General features: G+C 45.5%; 1 protein-coding gene and 1 long non-coding RNA gene across 3 annotated transcripts in view; one reads left to right on the forward strand and one right to left on the reverse strand.

Moving 5' to 3' along the window:
• Positions 1-13,365, reverse strand: part of Znf507 (zinc finger protein 507) — a 29,320-nt gene extending 15,955 nt beyond the window's left edge. The window contains exons 1-4 of the mRNA XM_055594833.1: positions 13,218-13,365; positions 11,849-11,937; positions 4,491-6,595; positions 2,863-2,977 (exon numbers count right to left, since the gene is read on the reverse strand). Coding sequence (XP_055450808.1) covers positions 2,863-2,977; positions 4,491-6,593 — 2,218 coding nt within the window. The 5' untranslated portion in view covers positions 6,594-6,595; positions 11,849-11,937; positions 13,218-13,365. The remainder of the gene's footprint in view (positions 1-2,862; positions 2,978-4,490; positions 6,596-11,848; positions 11,938-13,217) is intronic.
• LOC129667278 (uncharacterized) overlaps positions 13,333-19,289 on the forward strand; it is a 31,238-nt gene continuing 25,281 nt past the window's right edge. For both annotated transcript variants that reach the window (XR_008718714.1, XR_008718713.1), the window contains exon 1: positions 13,333-13,405. This is a non-coding gene — a long non-coding RNA (uncharacterized LOC129667278). The remainder of the gene's footprint in view (positions 13,406-19,289) is intronic.

The following is a 19,289-nucleotide window of genomic DNA, read 5'->3' on the forward strand; positions in this document are numbered from 1 at the left end:
GAGCACTGCTTCCCAAAGACAGCCTGTCCTTTGTGTACTGATACCCCAAACGTCCTCACCCTAACTGTGCTACTTTCAGACCGCAGGTAAGCACGGAAGCGCAAGGATTAGGCAGAGCGGGAAGAGCTGTGTGATCTCGGCAGGAAGCAAGCCTAGGTGGGAAGGAGTGCACACAGTGTCAAAGTAAATCCATGGAAGAAAAGAAAACCCACGCTGCAATTTCAACAAAGATATTCTTAAGTTAAATTTAAGCTTTCTAAAATTGAAATTTTCTTTGGCTAATAACTACTGCCAGGCAGAACAAAATGTCCCAATTTCCTGGTATAAATCTATAACATTAATACACTAATCATAATTACAATCTAAGTATTGCTCTTAATTGGTAGGTTAAAAACTTGGACTTGATTATAAATGGCATTGTTCCAAATATAGTTTAAAAAAACTGAAAAAATTGAAGTGTGAAATATTGGATAATGGTTTTTTGTGAGAAATATTACAGATCAATGACAACTAATAAAACTGACAGATGGAAAAGCCTAATATAGCACAAAATGAGAGCCTGTGCTACTTCAAGCAAATGTTTCCAATAGAATCAAGACTGGATTTAAAGTTCAGCGACTTGGGCCTAATCTCTGCTCTTCTACTGCTCTGAGAATGAGCAAACCGTGCCAGCTCTCGAGGCCTTGCTTACCTTCTCTATAGAATGGGAAGCAGAGGCCACTCCCACATGGCTGAAGAAGCCTTGTGTTCTTCCTGCCCATGTCTAGGCACAGTCTCTGCAGTGCTGGCATTAAACCCAGGGCTGCACAAATGATAGGTCTCTAAGAAAGAATAACTTAAACTTCCTAAGAGGCACTGTCCGCCAGTCCGGAGGTGCCATGCCAGGATATCTGCTGATGTTGTACCCACTAGCCCAGTTCTGACTCCCTCAAGGGCACAGACGCCCTTCACTGCCCTCCCACCACCTGGACTCCGAGAGACCCGGCTCAAGACGGCACGCCATGGCCCCTGCCTGAACGAATTAGTTCCCTGTACTGGAAGCATGCTGAATGGTGCCTGGGCTACAGCCATAGCACAGACCGGAGTGACGCTCACACGCCTCCCAGCTTGTTTAATAAGAGTACAGAGCGGCTAAGAGAACTGTTAAGAAAACGTGAATCACAACCATGCCGAATTAATCACGGACCCATCCAGGTGTGAGCGGCAGGGACACACTTGCTATGCCTGCTGCACTACCATGACACAACAGCAAACACAGCCAAGTGGGGGTCAAAACTAAAAACATGGTAAGGGCTGGGATGAAGCTTGGTTGAAGAGCGCTCGCTCAGCATGCACATACCCCCTGCACCAAAAAAACCTCCAATAACAACAAAGAGAACAAGACCCCTAAACCAAATTAAAACGAGATGATCACGGTATGCACTTTGAACTCTACACATCTTTAACCCCAAGGAGCAAGCATATAAATCACATAGAAAAGCTGTGCAGAGCAGAGTAAGGTGTAGACACTGTGACTTTGGAGTGGCCATGCTGATGATGACACACTAAATCTAACAACACCGGGTGGTTTAAGCCCTTGCTTTCTCCACTGCTGCTGGAAAGATGGTCCCAGCACCAGAGTCAACTGCAGGTGGCGCTACTGGGTCGCATGCACTTTATTTCCCCATTAGGATTTACGGGCCAATCATGTCTAATGCTTAATGTCTCCTTTAGAAAGGATATGGAAACATAATGAATTAAAATAAAAAGAGGCATTTAGGGCTATTCTGTAGAAAGGAAACAAAACTGTTTTCGCTCAGCCATCCACCTCGGAAGCAGATGCCATGTCGTAAACTCCTTTTGTTCGGGATGGTTTTACAGGGATGGCATCTGTTTGACAAGGGGATTCTGGTGCTACAGTGGTGTCAAAATCAGTTCTTTCAGAAACATTCTGGAATCAGTTATGCTTTCTGGGGTATAATTTAATGAGACATTATGGTAAAACATTTTATTCTGCAGTTGTTTCTAACTTTAATTCTTAGGAAATCTAAAAAGGAAAGTCACCCCAATATGTTTTATTTCCCATAAACACTATGTACCACACTGGAGACATTTAAAGCATATCAATTTACGTGAACCAAAGCCAGGAAGCACAGCTTATTACACTCGATCCCTCATTTTCTGGATGTGGCATCCGCCTTTTCATGGAACTCTAATTAAATCTTTTGATTCTAATATTCCTATTACCAGACACTCGGCCGACTAGTACCTAACTAGTACATAAAAGTTTCCTGTGTGTGTTTAAATAATGCAGATGAAGTCTGGAAATCATACTTAGAGAAGAGTAAGATCACAGCGGGAGCCTCAGTTAAAGTTTGAGGTGGGGGTTGCCATCTGCAAAAGCTTTGCCTCCTCCAAAGGCCATTTGGTGCTGGAGAGGGGCGGAGGCTTGCTTTCCACGCTGGCGCCCACATGCTGGCCCATTCCTTCCAAGGGTCTCTGCTTAGCCTGGCTCTTACAGACCCTGCAAATTTCAACCATAACATCTACTTGCCTGGTCACAACTGAGCCCTTACTGAATTCAGTACTTCTGACCCAGAACTGGGTATAACTTACTCTGGTCAGTTCTTGGAACTCCCTTAGAACAAAGGGAAGATTCACTCCCTCCACAGCATGAACCAGAGGAGAACGCACAGTGTTCCAACACAAGCCAGGGTGTTTTCACCTCATAAGCTCGTCAGTGCAGCCTGTACTTAACAAGGCACAAGTGAGGATGACCGTGTGTGTGAACACGATCAAAGCACACTACATGCATCTACAAGGATGTCCTGATGAAAGCCACCACCATGTACAGTTAATAGACGCTAATGAAAACGCAGATACCTTCCTGAACACACTTTCCATCAGCGGCATCACGGCAAATTCTTGGCTCATTCGAAGATACTGACAAGGTGTTGGGCAGGCAGTGCTGCTCTCTCTCATGATTCCTTAGTTGGCTCTAAAAAATATAAAATAAAATAAAGAAAGAAAATTAACCCATTACTTTCAGCAAATACAACTGCATGCTTACCAAGAGGCTATGTAAGGGGCCGACTGCTTTTGGAACCTTTGGCCTAGAATGCTTTACCAATCAGGTTCTAGGGTGTCCCCCCCCAAACAGAATCACCACATGGATTCCATCTATTTGCCCAACTGTGGCCAAATCCTTAATAATTTATTGCTTGCTTTTTAAAAAATTAGTATCTTATTAAAGTTAAATCTATGAAATCATAGAAAGACAGACACTGGGTGATTGCAATCTCATCAAGAAGTCTGGTCTCTTTTCATGTTCTCTGAATGGAGGCCCCTGTTTCTGAGGGAAACCTGCCCCAAATGGGCCTGGTTCTCACATGGTGAGCAGCAAGAGATGAAGGAGCCGATATTTAGGGGATAACTGACATGCCTACAAACAAGCTTAACCAGCAAGCACAGGCCTTGTGACTTGCCTGAAAGCAGCTAGATGGGTTAAGGAGCTAATGCCACCCTAGATCAGGAGGTCAGAGGTAGCAAAGGAAACTGTGGGTACTTTTGGAACTTGCTACTGGGGCCTCTCTGGATGTGCTCCTTGGTGTAATCTGAGTGCCAATGAAACTCGGATGCGAGCAACTTTTGTTCCTTTTTAAAAAAATCAGCATCTGGATCCCAAGTGTAAGCGATCTATGCGACAGTCTACGCTCCACTTGGCCAGTAAAGCTTCATCTTCAACACTTGGCATACTGAGGGAGATGTCTGAGGGAGATGTAACGGCCCCAGGTTTGAGGACAGGTACCCTTTATATTTTATACTGGCCACTGCCTCAATGTGTAAGATAAACATCTATTTTGAATACCCATGAAAGTACATTCAAAGACTATGTGTGGGGTCACAGCCCTGTAATCTCAGCACAAAGGAGAAAGCCTGAAAAAGACGTCAAATTCTGCCTGGGACATTTGGCAAGACTCTCTCAAAACCAGGGCCAGGAGCACACTTGCCAACAGGTATGAGGTCCTAAGGCTGACCCCCAGCACAGTCCCTCCAACTGTCCTGCAAGAGCAAACAATGGCTTCATTTCTATTGTGTTGCCTCTCATGAATCCTTTCTGGGGCAACACAAATCACCCTTTGCTGGTTGTGTAGCAGCTGATGTGACTGCAGGAAGTGATTATTTTTGTGCTGATCCTTTGTCAATTGTGTGCCTGTCTGTCTAGTCCATGTTTCTTTATAAACGAAAACCAGCACCAAAAATACATACATGTGAAAATGCAAAAGCGACAGGTGCTGAGGCTACAAAGGAGGTGGGCAGCAGACTAAGAGAAGGGTCTGCACAGCAACTATTAAGATGTAGTTTTCAGATCTAATTTCAATGATAATTTGTTGGGGTGTCTCTGGGCAAACTAGCAAGCTCCCCTGGAACTCATTTTCACCTGAGAGAGAAAACGAGATGGCTGGGCTACAGCTATAAAGTCCCTGCCAACCCTGGAGCCCACCGCTCACCTTGTAATGGAAAGACTCTTTGCACTGCTTACACTGGTGTATTCTGGTCTTACAGTGGTTGATCATGTGGCTTTCCAAGTCTTTGCTGTTCTCGGCTATGTGCTCACAGATAGGACACTGGTAAGGCTGCCTCTGTCGATGAACACGCAGGTGCTGCTTGATGTAGCCCCTGTTGCCACTCGAGTAGTGGCACAGGCGGCATCGGTAGGGCCGCTCAGCATCTGGGATGTACTCCACCACACTGGACCCCAACAAACTCCCATCACTGTTGGGCTGGCACTGGGCATTGTCCTGCAACTCTTTCAAAATGTCATCATCTGTTGCATTTTGGTCTGTCCTTTCTCTCAGTTTTTCTATTACGGTAAGAAGGGACATACTGATGCCTGTCTTAACTTGACCATCTGACAACTCCTGCCTTCCCTCTGGGAGCGCTACCACAGTGGAATTGCTTTGGTTAAAACTTGTTACTCCATCTGAAGAGTTCTTAAGAGGAGACATGATTTTTTTGGAGTATGCTGCCAAGGGCCCACTGACCTGCCTTTGTCCAGTGTCTGGATCTAAAAGGTTTATGTCCCCATAATGCCCAAGGCTGGCTCTTGTTAGTTCAGCAGCTCTTATCGGCATGGTGACAAGGGCTTCTGCAGCTAAGGAGTGCAGCCTGAGAGACTCCGAATTTGTCCTTCTCCGCCCTGGCGGCGCATTCTCATCAGTAGTCAGGCCCTTGCTCAGCTCAGTGTCCTTCTTCTCTGCACTGCTCCAGCCGATGATCACCCCCTCAATGTCAACAGTACACTTATCAGCATGGTAGATATCTCCTGGTCCTCCACACCCTGTCTGGGCTTCAGCAGGACTCAGGCCCTTGCCCTCTTCCATTTCAGCACTCATGAGGAAATGTTTTGGCGGGAGGGTTTCCTCAGCACTTGGCAACCGTTCCACAATGACATTCACATGACCTTTTTTATTTGGGCTACTGCTAATGATTTTCTGTGCTGATGAGAGCAAACTATCAGCAAACAGATTCTCCTCGGAATCAGACATCACCTCCAGCATTTCCTCCTCGTTAGGCTCCAGGGTGACTGACTGGCTTAGGTGTACTCCCTCCTCTGTGCTCTGATCTAAAGGAGATGAAGATGAGGGTGGCTCAGAGCTGCAAATCTGTACTTGTACAGATGGCCCATTGTGGATGCTCAGCTCACTGTCCCCAATAGCAATGACAACTGCATCAACCCCACCAGATGCAGCAGACACAGAAGAAGCCAGAAGGCCGAGGGGCTCGTGTTCATTCTCAAAGATTGGATAGGAGCAGTTAACTTCCCCTGCATGTTTCCAAGCATGTGTCTTTAACATCCGCTGCTGGCCGCAGGTGTAGCTGCAGAACAAACACCGGTACATGCCATACTGCTCATAGGCATACCACTTCCTCCTGCCTGCCTCGGCCACAGCCGCACTTTGGACAGCATGGGTCTGTGGACTGCCCATGCTCACTGGGATGTCTACCACCGTCTCACCCTTTCTTTCAATGGCTCCCACATGGGAGCTAGACTGGGCATGACTGTTGGCACTGTTTTCGTGCTCATTCACTACATGAGCTTCGAGCTCCTCCTGGCTTCTGGAGGTGACGTGGCACTCTGAGCACATTAGCATCACATCATTCTGCTGCCCGTGCTGCTTGATGTGCTCTTTCAACACAGAAAAGGATGACGACAGGAACTTACAAAGGCTACACTGGTAGGACATAGCCTTTCCATCAACTGAGGGAAGAGAGTCTGGAGTGGAATTTGCTTGTGACATCTGAGCTTTCCTAACCTCAGCAGCAGGGGACTCTGCTGCTTTAGCTGGAATCTCACAGTTCTCTGGGTTTTCAAGAGAGTGTGGCATCACACTTGGACGTGGGCGCTTTTTCCCAATCAGAAGACATTTTTGTGACTTTTCATGCCCTACTATCTTGCTTAACTTCTGGATAACATGGACCAATGGATCCGCTTTGGCTTTTCTTTGTTCGTCAGCTTCCGGGGAAGGACTGAGGACCCCTTCAGCAGTTAACACAGACTCCTGCTCTCCAATCTCTGGCACCAACATGGCAACGCTGCTGCTTTCTTCCATATCTGGGGACAGCGCACAGTAGATAGCATGGGTTATGGGATAATCACAGACATAAATGCAGAAAACCAATGTCAACTCTGGTGCCTGAAATGTTGAAATATTTTCTGAGTTGGGAGGTCTCTATCAAGGCACCTGATTGTTCCCAAATACAGACTTAAACAGCTCAAAATTCCATTTTGAAATACAATCTGCTAGAGACAAGTGAAGGAGACCTTGTTCTTTGGGAATGACTTTAACACTTCATCCTGCATCCCTACCCTGCCCAGTCTCTCTAGATTCTAGAACTAAAGGAGACATAGATTCTTTGTTTAAAGAAACACAGCTATCCTCAGGACCTGCCGGGTCACCCCAAGCTACTGGCAAGCATCAGAGTGTGAAGCCAACATGATTTGATACAACTCTGGATAAACTATTTCTTATGCCAGATTTTAACTGTAGATAACGAAAATCACACTTTTCTGCTCAAATCTTTGAAATTCTGAAAATATATTCATGTTCCACTATAAAGGGCACTGAATTTTGGGAAGTACTATGCAAACGAAACTAAAGAAGGGCAATGATCCACTTCCTCCTTTCCTTCCCTTTGGTTTATGGTCCACCAGATAAACCACAAATTATGTTGTGGCTTTTGAGAGGTCACATCAGTGGTCAACTGTTCCTCATTCCCATACATATCTCTCTCCTGAGCAGGGAATGGGGTCAGAGAAGGAAAACACTGCCATTACGATCTGGGTCAGCTCCAGACAGAGGGGCAATAAGGGGTTATCTTAGGTTTTGATAATGTAGCAAGGCACGGAAGTGTGTAATCGCAACGTTCGAAGAAACCATCCTCCCTCTAGGCTTCTGAATATTCCTTATACTTCCTGGCAGCCCTTTCACTTCAGACATTTCCTTTGACTTAAAGTGAGATTATTTTGTTGACTTGGATCACATTTTTAAGTTTAGGCTCTTTTCCAGCAACAAGTTTTGTTTTTCCACATTTTAGGTACATTCTGGAACCTTACTCACAACATTCCATAAATGCCAACTAGATTTTCAGTGCCACAAGCTACAGACCAAAAACTAGGCATCATTCTTAAACTCCAATAACAGGCTTTGCACTCTTCTCCCCACACAACTGAAACCTGCACGAGGCCCTCGAGCTCCCAGCAAGGATCACATCCCAACCATCAGGCAGGCTCCATCCCAGCCAGGATCACACCCAATCCATCAGGCAGGCCTTATGAACTCCTCACCTGCTTGGCCTTGTCCCTTTCAGTTTCTGGCCACACTGTTTCCTTTCCTCTTTCCACTGTTGCCTGTCCTACTCTTTCCAGCACACATTTTCTTTATCTAGGTCCATGTCAGGCAAAAATGCAAGTGCTTTATTCTTGGCTAACACCAGCTTTTCTTCTTCGGGCAGGCAGTCAGTAACAACCACCTCATGGAAGGGAATATTCCAGAGCCATAAAAACAGGCATCCCAGCTCTAAAAACCTCTCTCTGAACATCTGTGTCTTTTTGTTGTCCTCAGAAAGAACAAGCCTTTTCAGATTTTTACAACAAACTTTCAGTTGCTACAGAAGAGACTGGTAGAGGACAATTCTCTTCCTCGGGGGAAAAAACAACAACAACAAACCAAACCAAACCAAACCAAACCAAACCAACCCAACCCAAACCAAACCAACAACAACAACAAAAAAAAACCCCACTTTCTGTGGATCTTAGAAACATCTTACTGTCTTATGATTCCAGTTAGGGGCTGGGGAGATAGCTCAGTGGATAAAGTGCTGTATGCATGAGGGCCTGAGTCTGCACACCCAGCACTCAGGTAAAGGTTAGGCACTGCACAGCAGCACACATGGTAAGCCCAGCAATGGGACAGGGAGCCAAGTGGATCCTGGATATTTGGCTGCTGAGCTCCTTTACAGAAAACAGTGAGCTCCAAGCTCAGCAAGAACTCACTTTAAAAGATTAGGTGGAAAGCAAGAGGAAGATACTTGACATGGACATCTGACTGCACTCTTGCAAGTGTATGCACAGACCAAGTCCAAACAAAACAAGACCCAGTGTTTTTGCCAAAGGGAGCTGTGGCTCTTCATGTGACTGCTGATTTTCTGGTGGGGCTGTAACTGAGAGAATTTTGTTGTCAGTTCAACTGTTAAGGATATACTAGTTACACAATAAGAGTAAGAGAATTCACACACTCTGTCAGTTTCTTGTCCAGATACCTCTCTACACCACTGTAACCGCAAGGCTTCCCTTACTGTGTGTGGCAGCCATGCAGGCTAGCCGATGACCTGGAGGAAGCCAGCTGAGGCTTGCTTAGCAGACCTTCCACCTAGTGTTACAGAGGGTCCTCCTGCTTCCTTTCTTCTACTCAGTGATCCAATGGAAGGAAGACAGAGAAGTGCAAACTGTTCCCCACGGCCAGAGAGTTCAGTGTGTTCCTTAAAAAGAAGGTGAAGTCAAGAGGAGGAGTTCATCTTAGCTAAAGAAAAAGACAAATACAAAAGAATTTGACACAACACTCATTTTCAGAGCTGTGTGTGCTCAGGCATTAACAGCTAATGGCAACTTGCAGCAGATGCTCCAATTTCCCCAGAACGTTTATGTAAGTATCTCATTTTAGAGGCTGCATACGTTTGGGGATAAGTACAGTAAGGCAGCTATCAAACCGATATGACAACATAAAACGCATCAACAGACACCTGAAAAAACCAGTTTAAGTCTGCAGGCAAAACCAACAAGAAAGCAAAAACTCAGTAAAAAGGAAAGTCTGTTAAATAAAAGGTCACAAATAGCCATAGTAAAATACACAAGAGGTCAGTAGAGCCAATCCTTCAATTTCAATTTTTTTCCTTAGACCATTCATGCAGTCCATGTGTATTATAAACATAGTACACGTAAATATGTAAATATTTATATATACATTATTTATGTCAGGTGAGCTAAAATTCATTTGAATTAGAGATGAAAAGAGTCAGTATACACTACTAGTGACCCAAACCACACCACAGATCATGCTAATGTGAACACCATCTTTGGACTTAAGAGGCCAATGCAAACACAGCTCAAAGAAATGACAATGGGCGTGTAGTTGGGTGGGGCTGAGGAAGATGCTGACAGGCAGAACAACTGACTGCTAGTAAAGGTGGGCATGACTGCCTGCTCATGTACTACTGCAAACGCCTGCAAAATAGAAATTCCCCCAAACATCACCTTGTGCAAGGCACAAGGCAACTAGGGAGGCCAGGAGCATTCTCCACTCAGCCTCTCACAGGGAGGTAATGACAAACACGCTGAGAGGCTGGGAACACTAAGCAGCGGCTTTCCTAGTACCAGTGTGGTAACAGCAAGGCTAAGAGTGCATGGCCTCGTCCTGCGAAAAGGCTCTTCTGGGCAGAGGCATATATGCATTGGTCCCTAGCATCTAGGGCCATGGCAGACATCACCACTTGGGCTCTCTGGGACCATGTACCATCTTTTCGATGGGACTCTCTGTCTGAGGACTAATTTTATCACTATGCTTTCTGGTCCTCTGGCTGGGTACTGCCAATGGAGAGCCATGAGGATAAGAGGGACACAGGTGACAAAGAGCAGGACGGTCAATGTTCTGGTTCCCCACTAAAAGATCACCCTGGATTGGTTGCTCCTTAACAGAAGGCCAGTTCTTCCCAGACAGCTGCCCTCCACAAATCTATTTCTTGCTTTGGTACTTCCTTTCTCCTGATGCTCCTACTATCTCCATCACCCCTCTAGAAGCCCAATACCCATATTAACATTACCTCTGTAAACACAACCTCCCTGAGTTACCCTGATTTGAGAAGGTTACTGTTCACTTCCCCATTGTTAATACAAGTAAGAGCGACGAGGAAGCCTGCTCTAATATGAACATCTTCCCACAAGCAGGAATAGGCATGCTCCCCAAGGTGAAGGTTCACGGGACACAAGTCTAGAAGCTGGGTCAAGTTGGCGCTTTTTGTTTGAAAGCACTGGATATATCAGATCAAAAGATCAAGTCAGAACAAGTAATAAACTGCTCTCCTGATCTTTCTCACCGAGTTTCTCACATTTGTTCCTGACAACAGTAATCCACAGGAAAAAGCTTGTAATTAATGTCTTTCCCAAGAAAAGTGAACAAGTTCAGTTGTCTTTATTTTCTTGTAATTTGCTATTTGGTGTATTTGTGTATCTAATTAGTTCCTTTTAGTTATAGCAGTATGATTACAAGTAGAACTGAGTGAAAAAAATTCATGTGGGCTTGGAGAAAAGGCTGTAATTTTCTGGGTCTATGTAAAGACAGAATAAGATGATATAAAGAACATTCTCTTTCAGACTAAGGATTTGTTTTTTTTTCCCCAACTAAGCAAATTAAACAAACAAAAACCCCACACCCAAACCCAAGAAGTGATAGCTACTGAATTCCATGCTCTTTCAGAGTCTCTAAAATTTAATCTATCTGAGTTATTTGTTTCAGCCAAAAAAAGGTCAGGTCCCTCCCTCCTCTGAAGTGCCCTCAGCTGTGTGACCTAGGTAAGTTACTACCTGTTTTAGAGCCTTCTGATGTGAAATGGGAGGGTAAAGCTAGATAAACTTTTAGAGCATGGAATTACAAACTGTCTCTTAAAAGTAACCTAAAAGCTACTTTTACTTTAGACCTTACTAAGGTCAGCTATAATTTCTTTAAAATCCTCTCAGCTCAATGTACTAATAGCTACTAAGAGAAAACCAAAGTATAAATATGAAAGTACATGGGTTTCATAGTCTAGAGTTTCTTACTTGGCACCTTGCCTGAGATAATATATTGACTTAGCAGCTAGAATTAAGACACAGCCTAACTAACATCAAGAAGTATTCAACCTCATTGCAATTTAGGAAGCACCATGCTAAACACAGTGCTGAAGAGCATTTGTCCTTGAGCTACAAACCCATAGTAGGGCCTGCATCCACTTCCTGTAATATTCCTCTAATACCCGGTATCCAGTCCCTCTTTGGAGATGAGGTGTAGAGTACCAGATCTGCGGCTCATAGATGTGAAGCAGTATCTGCTTTAAGAACAGTGATCCAAGCCAATCCTAGTTGAAAGCCATGCTTTCCCTAGAGTAACAGTTTCCCTTTCCATCCTCAAGGTGAACAAAGGGTCCACAGGGAGAGGAGGAACAACACATTCCTGTTACTCATGGGCAGCAGCAAACAGCTTCCTCTGCTCAGAATTCTGTGGATGATGGTGCCAACATATAAATAAGGCAGCTCACTGGGGTGTGAGTGACTTACCCAAGGTTACATGGCTGTTAGTGGCAGAGCCAATCTTTCCAATCAGTTCTTGAAATCAATAGTCTTCTGGATCAATAGTCACAATCCAGCTGTGGCCAAGAAGGAAAGTAAACATCATCAAACACTTATCTTCCTTGGTGGGTGAAACAAACAAACTTTGGCAGTGAGGTGAAGAAACTTCCAATACTTAACATTAGAAATTTCAAAAGGCTGTTCATGCAATGTAATTCTGTGAGGCAGATTTACATAATTTACTTAACAAGTAGAAGACTTCACAGAAGCTAAAACAAATGAGTCTGGAAAACTTCTAACAATTGTATATTTTAAACCATCCCTCCCTCCCTTAAGTAATTCACTCAGCAAACTACTGGTTTTACTGACATAATTTTCTAACCAATATGGAATAATAAATGACATATTGCTATTTTAACTTTAACCGAAATTACAGCCTAAGGGGTGATTATGTAAATTCGTCAAACACAGTGGGCAGAATGGTACCATGAAAAGATATGACAGCGTGGCTTGACCTATATATTTTCCAATGCTGTTTCCTGCCCTGAACCTCCATTTCTTTGCTACCTTTTCCCATAGCTGCTTTAAAGTATGCTTATTCGGTTTCCGAAGAAAGCAACTTAGCGATTATAAGTTAAGTAAAATTAGTACACCGCTGGGGCGTCCTCCGAAGTTAATTTTCAAACGAGTTACCATGGTAAAGAAATGAAGGGTCAAGCTTTCTTTTTAATCAATACAGCAATCCATACACGGAATCAGACCCGTACAGTAGAAAGTACAAGCCGAGAAAAGGTGACAAATACAGTAACTGCCTTGAGCGATGTAGACTGAGAGCAAATTCCAGTCCACTGTTGTCAGCAACCTAAAAAACGCCGCCTTGGGTTGGGGCTTGGAGGCTGCCTGGGCCTAATTAATCACCCAGGCCTCGCACTCCAAACAAACGATAGGGGTGTCCCAGGTCTGTACAGGTGGGCACTTTCCCCAGTGGACTCGGCGATCTCGGGAGATATCAGTCATCCCAGAGGACGTGCAAGTGTGCGAGGCCAGGGCTGCTAGTTTTCTTTTGCCCTGGCTGCGTGGTTAAAGGGCCGGGGATTAGAGAAACTTAAGCTCCGTCCCGGCTGGCCTAAAGCGATTTCACGTCTCCAGAAGGAGAAGCCGCCTCGCCGGGGCCTGAGGAGCAGCGGGACCCCCACCCCGGGAGGCCCGGCGGAGGGACGACGGTGCACGCAGGGCCCTGGCGCTCGGGTGCGTGGCAGCGCCGCGGGCGTCACCGGCGAGGAGGAAGCGGGCGTCACCGGCGAGGCCGCACATGGCCGGCAGCGCTCAAGCGGAGGGGCGGCCCGGGGCGCGGTACCTGCGGTCGGGCGACGGGCTGCCGCTTCTGCGAGCCTCCTTTGGCCGGCCGGGACCGCGCCGTCCCCTCGCCCTCGTCCGCCTCGCTCCCGGCTCTTTTCCCTCTCTTTTCCCCGCTTGGCCCCCTCCTCGGCCGTGGCTCCAAGATGGCGGCTCCGAGACGGATCACGTGAGCGGCGGGCAGGTCAGGTGAGCCTGGAGGCGCGCGGTGGGGGCGGAGCTTGCGGCGGGGGCGGAGACAGCACAGGCCCCGCCCTCTGGCGGACGGGGCTGTGGCACCCGGGTCCTGTCCTCGCTGGTGGTAGGTCTAGAACTCAGCGACTAGCCACTGTGGCCTCAACGTGCTGGGCGTTCTTCACCTCCTCATTTACCCCATCGTTCTTTTCACCTCTGTGCGTGTGACTCTGGCTGACCTGTTCTTTTTTAAAAAAGTGTAATGGGGGCTGGAGGGACGGATCGGCGGTTTAGAGCACTTGTTGGTCTTGTAAGGACCCACGTTTGGTTCCCAGCGCCGGAAAGTGGTTCACCACCGTGCGTAACCCCAGTTCCAGGCAATCCGAAGCTCTTACCCTCTTCTGACCTCCACAGACACCAGGCACACACACGGTGCACAGATACACAGTAAACCACTCACACACACAAAATAAGTCTAAATGTTTTAAGATTTTTGTTATTTACTTATTTATTTATTGTGTTTGTGGAGACTCGTGGTGGTCAGAGGAACACTTTCCAGAATCGTGATTTCGAACTCAGGCCTTCAGGCTTGGCTGCAGGTACTTTTACGCATTGAACCGTATTCTCTGCCCAGACAGAGGTACGGGGGAATGAATGCAGGGCTTTTCACATACCAGTAAACGCTCTTCCACCCCTCTTTTTTTTTTTTTTTTAGTTCTTTCTTTCTTTTCTTTCTTTCTTTCTTTCTTTCTTTCTTTCTTTCTTTCTCTCTCTCTCTCTCTCTCTCTCTCTCTTTCTTTCTTTCTTTTTTTTTTTGAGACAGGTAGCTCACTCTAGTTTCTAATTCATGATGTAGCCCAGCCAGATCTTGGAAGTTATGATCCTCCTGCCTCAGCCGTCCAGAGTAGCTGGGAGAGTAGATGTGTCCGCACCGTATCTAGTTGGAACTACTGTTTTTGAGGCATTGTTAGTGGGAAATGTAGAGGTCCTTACCACATGCAACTCAGGTGTCTGATGGGAGGGCAGTGCTGGCTCTGAGGAATCCCTTTGCTCCAAAATACTTTCTCTTAAAAAAAAAAAAAAAGGTTTAAAATTTAAAAAATATTGCATTTATTTATTCGTGTGTGAGTGTGCCACAGCCTGTGTGCGGAAGCCGGAGGACAATTTTCTGGAGTTGGTTCTCCTAACGTATAGGTCCCAGGGACTGAACCCAGGGACTGTCAGCTTTGGCTGAAAGTTCTTTTACATGTGGTGCCACCTTGAGATCCTTGAAAGATTTTCAGAGTTTCCAAGGTCTGACCTGGTGAACTTGGCCACGTGACTGTGATGAGCTGTCTTGTTTGTCATTTGGGTCTATTTCATGCAGTATATACTCTGCTGTAACAAACCCTGTTGGCTCCTGGGCTAATGCCGTGAAAAACAAGCAGAGAGAAGCAACCTCACTCAGCCTCCAGCCCAGGAATAAGCAGGCAGTTAGGAGACAGCAGCAGGACAGAGCCAGCCGCTGCTGCCTGGGCTCAGTGGGTGGGCGTGGTCGGGAGGAAGGAAAGAGGATTCTGGTGATAGCATCAGACTTGACTCCTTAGGTGAGGGATGTTTCGGATGTTTCCTGATATATTTAGAAGCCACTTCAAAGAATTTGGGTTTGAGTTGTCAGATACCAAATGAGAGAAAGACCAAAAAGTAAACACAAAAAATAGTGATGCACACTGGTGTTTAGGTAGGGTTGCCATTTTATTTACTGCACCTCTAGATAACAATTTACAGCTGGAGGTTTCAGAGGTGGCCAAGTGGTTAAGCGTGCCCGTGACGCAAAAAATCAACAACTACATCTGTGTGTGTATGTGCATAGATATATATACACACATAAATGTATGTAAAGATATGTATATATGTATGCTCACGAACACGTGTATCTATCTGAGTTCACACAAACACACACTTACTTTTGTAGTGCTGGGGCTGGAAGCTAGGACTTTGTGCCCTGCCAGCCAAGTGGTCTTCTCCTGAGCTGTGTCCCCAGGTTTCCTTTTCACTTTTTAATTTTTAGATAGGGTCTCCCAGAGTTACCCAGGCCAGCCTTGAACTCACTTGTGTAGCCTAGGCTTAATTTGAATCTTCCATTCTCTTGCCTCTATCTCCCAAGTAGCTGATGTTAAAGGCCTGTATTGCCGATTCCGCTTAATATGACTTTTTCTAAAATAATAATAATAATAATAATAATAATAATAATAATAATAAACAACAACAACAACAACAATTCTCCAGAAAGATTGTGGCAAGAACCAGGCACTGTTCCACTGAACTTGAGGATGCCTCAATAAGCTCCCAGCACCTTGCACCTGCCACAAGATGCTTTTCTCACGATTTAATTAACCAGCCGTAGCAAGATCGTCTGTTCCAAATTTGCTTACTCAATTACCTAGCCCTTGTTCGGGGAGATCTCATCTCTGTTATCAGAGATGACCCTGATGAACAAGCCCCCATCTTCGCACACTGTTATTCTGCCCTGGGGGCCTTAAGCAGGTCATGAGGTTAAAGGGCTTCCTTCCACAAGTACCATGGGTCTGTAGTGTCTAAAGTGACCACAGAATCGGGTACACCTTAAACCAACCCACTGGGAACACAAATGGAAACAGTGCAAGTTGGTAACTGGCAAGAAACTGAGTGAGGCACCGCAGTAGCTGAACTCCAAGGAAGTCTGTTTCTGGGTGGGTGAGGTAGCTCAAAGGTGCAGGCTGCCAAGCCTGAAGACCTGAACTGTGCAGTGGAAGGACAGAGAACCCATTCCTGGAAGTTCTTCTCTGACCTTTATGCATGTACCATGACAAGTGTGTAATCACACACACACACACCACACACACACACACAAGCATGCACATAGACACAACACACACACACATGCAGTATATAAACAAAAGTCCTTCAAGCTATGATAGTTCTGAAGGACACTTTGTCTTTGGGAAAATAAGATTAGATTAGCTTTTTGGAGAGGGATTAATCATGTAAGTTTTTTGAACAGCGCAGGGGATTGAATGAGGCAAGTTGCCTATATTAAAAAAAATACAGTAATTAAGATTTTATTTTCTTTTTCAGTCAGTGTCTGGCCAGGAACCACAGACTTCCCACTATAACCTCTCAAGTGCTGGGATCACAGACATTTGCCACTATGTCTGGCTGGTACTAATATAATTTTTGTGACCATATATATATGGAAGATTGGTTCTGAAGAGATATCTCTTGGTCAAGGGTACTTGCTGCTCTTCTACAGGACCCAGGTTTGGTTCCCAGCACCCATATGGTGGCTCATGATTGAATGTAAGTCTAGTTCTGAGGATTTGGTGCTCTTTTTAGCTTCTGAGAGCACCCGGCATGTCTGAGGTTCTCTTACATACATGCAGGCAAAATTCAAACATATAAAAAAATAAGTCAATCGCTAAAAAATTGTTTTTAAAAAGAAAAGCTCATCGTAACCTCAGCTAATCAGGAGTCAGAGGCAGAGAGGATCATAATGCTTTCAAAGTCAGCCTGTCTCACACAGTAAAAGAAGGATTCAGATGGTAACTCTGGGGTGGAGTCCTTGCCTGCCATCCCCACACTGGAAACAAAGAAAAGAGAGAGGGAGAGAGAGTCAGCAGTAGGGCCAGGAGGGAGAAGGACACAGTGTGGTCAGCAATCACCACTGACTTTGCTCTTTCTCGTCTGGGGCACAGAGCAGGTGGGCTCCGTCTTTCTGACATTTTCCACCTCTCTTGTAAAACCAGAAGTTCAATTTATCCTCTTTCTAAGCTTCAGATGTCTAGTCTGTGGAGGTTCAGAGTTTAATTACAGGAGGTCTTCTGGGTTCAAAATGGAACTTCATCATTAAGAGTAATGGCAAGTCTTGACTTTATTAATGAATTAAAAGTTTGCTCCATGTAAGTCAGAAGGAATGTACGATGAAAAGACATGATATATTATCATATATCTAGCTGTCAGTAATAAATTAACATTAGCTCTGGATTCTGTACACTTTGCATCCTGAGTATATACCTAGAAATACCTCATAATTATAGTTCAGATCTGGAGACCATTGTAAATTACTCACCTGTCATTCATTTTACTTCTGCAGTATGCTAGCATCTGACATCACTCGTGCTGGAGCCAGGAAGCTGGCTCAGTGGGTGTTTTCTCTGCAAGTGCAAGGACCTGAGTTTGAATCCCCAGAACCCACAAAAAGCTGGACACCCAGTGTGAGTGTCTGCAATTCCCAGAACTCCTAGGAAAGCATGGGGACTAAAACAAGGGGACCTTTAGACTCTCACAGGCCAAGAGACCCTGTCTCAGACCAGGTGGAAGGCAGTGGCCCCTGTACCTGTGTCCACATTAATGTTCACACACATAAGACACATACACATGGCATACATACATCAATGTACAAAACACAAACAAATAAAAGTCATAAAATCTCTAGTGATGGGAGGCACCATAGGCACGCCCTTTTGTCCCTTTCTGCTTCTCTCTCTGTTTTTTTTTTTTTTTTTTTTTTTTTTTTGAGACAGGATCTCCATGTTGCCCAAGCTGACCTTGAACTTTTTGATCCTCCTTCCTTTCTCTCCTGAGCTGGGATGAATGACAGGTGCATACCAGCATGTCTGGCATTAATCTCTCTCTCTCTTTCTCTCTTTTAAGATTTACTTATTTTTATTTCATGTGTGTGAGTGTGTTTTTTCTGCTTGTGTGCCTACATACCACATGCATTTCTGGTGCCTACAGAGGCCAGAGGTCAGAGGTCTCTGATCCCCTGGAACTGGAGTTACAGATGGTTGTGAGCCTCCAGGTAGGTGCTGGTGCTCTGCAAGAGCAGCCAGTGCTCTTGACCGCTGAGCCATCTCTCCAGCCCCTTAATTGATCTCCTATGAGGTTCTAAATAAAGCAAAAGAATGTGTGGCAATCATCTACGGCCAGGAAGACTGGGAGAAAGCAGAGAGGCCTATTTGTGACATCTGGTGTTTGCTCTGGCTGACATGGGTCTGGCTTAATTTTCAGCTCAGCTGTCTCGATACTAATTCATTTAGAAAAATTTCCCTGGAGAGGCTGTGCCATGGAGGCTGAGGTGGAATTTAGTCTAGATGGCTCCTTGCTGGAGGTTCTGTCCCAAGAAGCTGGGTATAAGGATATTAATTCGGGGTGAGAGCAGCCTCGCTGGACAATGCCCTGGGTTCTATTTCTAGTATGGGGTGGGGGGAAGAAAAAATTAGTTGCTAAGTGTGGTGAAACACACTCTTGTAAGACCAGTACCAGGAGGATGAAGAGCTCCAGGCCAGCTTGGGTTCCAAAAAAAAAAAAAAAAAAAAAAAAAAAAATCTATGGTAGTGACATCTAGTGGCCGATCTTGGCTGTGCAGTCATGCCACCAGGCACTCCAGGGGGAAGTGAGCCATTTCCCTTGTCCAGCTAGCCCACTCAGGGCGTGACCTTGGGTCAGTCTAAGAGTTCCTTTCTGGTAGCGATTCCCCGAAAGCATGATGGTGTGTGGTAGGCATCCAGGAAACCGCAGCAGTAAGCTGGGGGGTAGAGGAGGAGGGGGAGGCTTTTGAGGGGAGCAGAAGGCTGCATGTGCCATAGACTTGGGCTGCAGCAAAAGGAGGCGCAGGCAGCAGGACTGCACGCTTCAGCCAGACTGTCTCTCCGCCTCAATGCAGACTGGTTATTGGCAATTTTTTAAGGAATTTTCAGTCGACTCTGTCAATAAAGCCACTCTCTTCTCTGCCAGGGGAATGAAAATGAGATTTTGAGGTCTGCAAAAGGACTGTCTCTTTTTGCCACTTTATCTGAGTAGGAGCCAGGTAGGAGCCCAGCTGAGTGGGGGTGGGAGCTATTTGCCATGCCCCCCAATCCTGGTGACAGGTAATAGTACC

This window comes from Psammomys obesus, unplaced genomic scaffold, assembly GCF_907164565.1.
Source record: "Psammomys obesus unplaced genomic scaffold, mPsaObe1.curated_primary_1811, whole genome shotgun sequence".
Lineage (NCBI taxonomy): Eukaryota > Metazoa > Chordata > Mammalia > Rodentia > Muridae > Psammomys > Psammomys obesus.